The sequence below is a fragment of the Rhinopithecus bieti genome, unplaced genomic scaffold (assembly GCF_001698545.2).
Source record: "Rhinopithecus bieti isolate Rb0 unplaced genomic scaffold, ASM169854v2 scaffold_5251, whole genome shotgun sequence".
In the NCBI taxonomy this organism is placed as follows: Eukaryota; Metazoa; Chordata; class Mammalia; order Primates; family Cercopithecidae; genus Rhinopithecus; species Rhinopithecus bieti.
In genome coordinates this window covers 1-1,862 of record NW_016804615.1, presented here as the reverse complement: position 1 = coordinate 1,862, position 1,862 = coordinate 1, and the positions used below count along the sequence as shown (strand labels likewise).

Here is a 1,862-nt window from a genome sequence, read left to right as displayed (position 1 = left end):
GGGGCGGGTGTGAGAGGTGTGTGACTGGGCGGCGGGTGTGAGAGGTGTGTGACTGTGGGGCGGGTGTGAGAGGTGTGTGACTGTGGGGCGGGTGGGAGAGGTGTGTGACTGTGGGGCGGGTGTGAGAGGTGTGTGACTGTGGGGTGGTTAAGACTCACTCCGGCAGCCCTGAAAGCCACAGCAAGCTCTTCAGCAGGGAAGGGCACACCGGAGTCAGAGGCCTGAGGGTCCCAGCACAGGTGGGAGTGGGGCAGGGCAGGAATTTAAGGCCTGAGTCACCGGGCACGTCAGCGCCCGCCAGGCCCAGGCTGGGCTCTCTGGCACCTTCCCTGGGCAGCTCAGCGTGGGCCAGCCCAGATTTTCCAGTCCCAGGGCAGGCAGGCTGGGCGGGTGGAGCCCTGGGGTTTGGTAGAGCTCAGTTCCAGGCCAAAAGGCAGATCAGGGCAGCACCTTGAACCAAGGTCCAGAGAGGTTTCATTCCAATCCACCTTGGGCGAGGAGGAACTACCTGGTCCCACCAGGGGCCAGGCCTGAGTCTCCTGGTACCTCTGCACCCACCAGGCCCAGGATGGGTTCTCCCCAACAGCAAGGAGCCCACTCACCCACATAAGCACGCACACCTACCCGGTCAGCAGCAACCCTCGCTGCGATGGCTCCTGGGCCAGGTTTCGGCCCCAGTGATGGGCCAGCTCTGGGAGGGGGGTGGCAGAGATGTGTGTACAAGGTTAGGACAAACATCTTCTCCCTTTCACCCTGAGCATGGCACATTCTCCAGGCTTAGAAGTGAAACACTCTCACCCTCCTCAAGACTCCACCCTGTAAGACCCCCCTGATCCCCGCACACACCAAGGCACTGGAGACAGGCTGGGGCTCTGCTGCTCGCCAGCGCTCACAATGCGGGCCCACAGCTTGGTGGGCACATTGGCCACGTGGGCCGAGCAAGTGATTGCAGATGAGTGCAGTGGGGCCAGGTATGGGGCAGGCACAGCTGGCCAGCCAGGAGTCTGCAGGTCCAGCACCACCAGCTCCTCTTCCAGCAGCACAGCCAGGGCCTGGGGTCATCAAATTCTGTTGGACAGAGCGGGTATGGGGTGAGCACAGTCATAGGTGGCAGAGGGCGCCAGGTGGGGCTGGGAAAGGGTAGGGTATGGCAGGGCACACACCATCCTCAGGCTGCGTGCTGTGCACTGTGAAGAAGTCGATGATGCGGGAGGTGAAGTCCAGCGTCACCAATGTCTCGGCTCGAAGCACACTTACACAGTGGCGGTCACCATAGCTGGCACGGGGCATGCCACCGCTGAAGATGATAAAGTGGCCCCTGTGTGCATAGAGAGTTGTGTGAGCCATGAACCACTTGGGTCCTGAGCACATACTGTGCAACCCAGGAAGAGCCCACCCTTCCAGCCCCTAGCCAGACCCGGCTCATGTCGGACACCCGCTCCCCTGACCTACCCAGACTCACAGGTCCGCCACAGAATCTTGTTAATGGCCTTGCAGGGAAAGGGGCCTGAGGGGTGGGACAGCGTCAGACCAGACTCGCTGGTGGTTCTTAGCAATTCTGCCATTCCTCTTCTGCCCTCCACTGCTCTCTACCTTGCAGCTGCCTCCTGCCTCCCCGGGAAGTCGGCGGGAGGCACACTGCCACCAGACCACCCCTCAGGGGAGTCACTCCTCAGCCAGTTTGGCTTGGCTCAGTGGTGCCCCTCCCATCACCACCCTCTGGCTAAGGCCTCCCCAGCACTCACCGTAAGGTGTGGTGGCTACCGTGGGCTGCAGCGTTGGGGAGCTGCCGGCATCCACAGACCAGACAGCGTAGCTGCCATCACTGTGTGAGCTGACCACAGTGCTGCTATCACGCCCCA

General features: G+C 62.1%; 1 protein-coding gene across 1 annotated transcript in view; it reads right to left on the bottom strand.

Moving 5' to 3' along the window:
* The window catches only part of LOC108527894 (lethal(2) giant larvae protein homolog 1-like), a gene marked incomplete at both ends in the record, with an annotated part of 8,862 nt that extends 7,006 nt beyond the window's left edge, over window positions 1–1,856 (bottom strand). Inside the window, 8 exon segments of the mRNA XM_017869406.1 lie at window positions 625–676; window positions 679–691; window positions 847–872; window positions 875–1,054; window positions 1,057–1,068; window positions 1,164–1,318; window positions 1,453–1,507; window positions 1,746–1,856. Coding sequence (XP_017724895.1) covers window positions 625–676; window positions 679–691; window positions 847–872; window positions 875–1,054; window positions 1,057–1,068; window positions 1,164–1,318; window positions 1,453–1,507; window positions 1,746–1,856 — 604 coding nt within the window.
* Window positions 1,857–1,862: the final 6 nt, after the last annotated feature.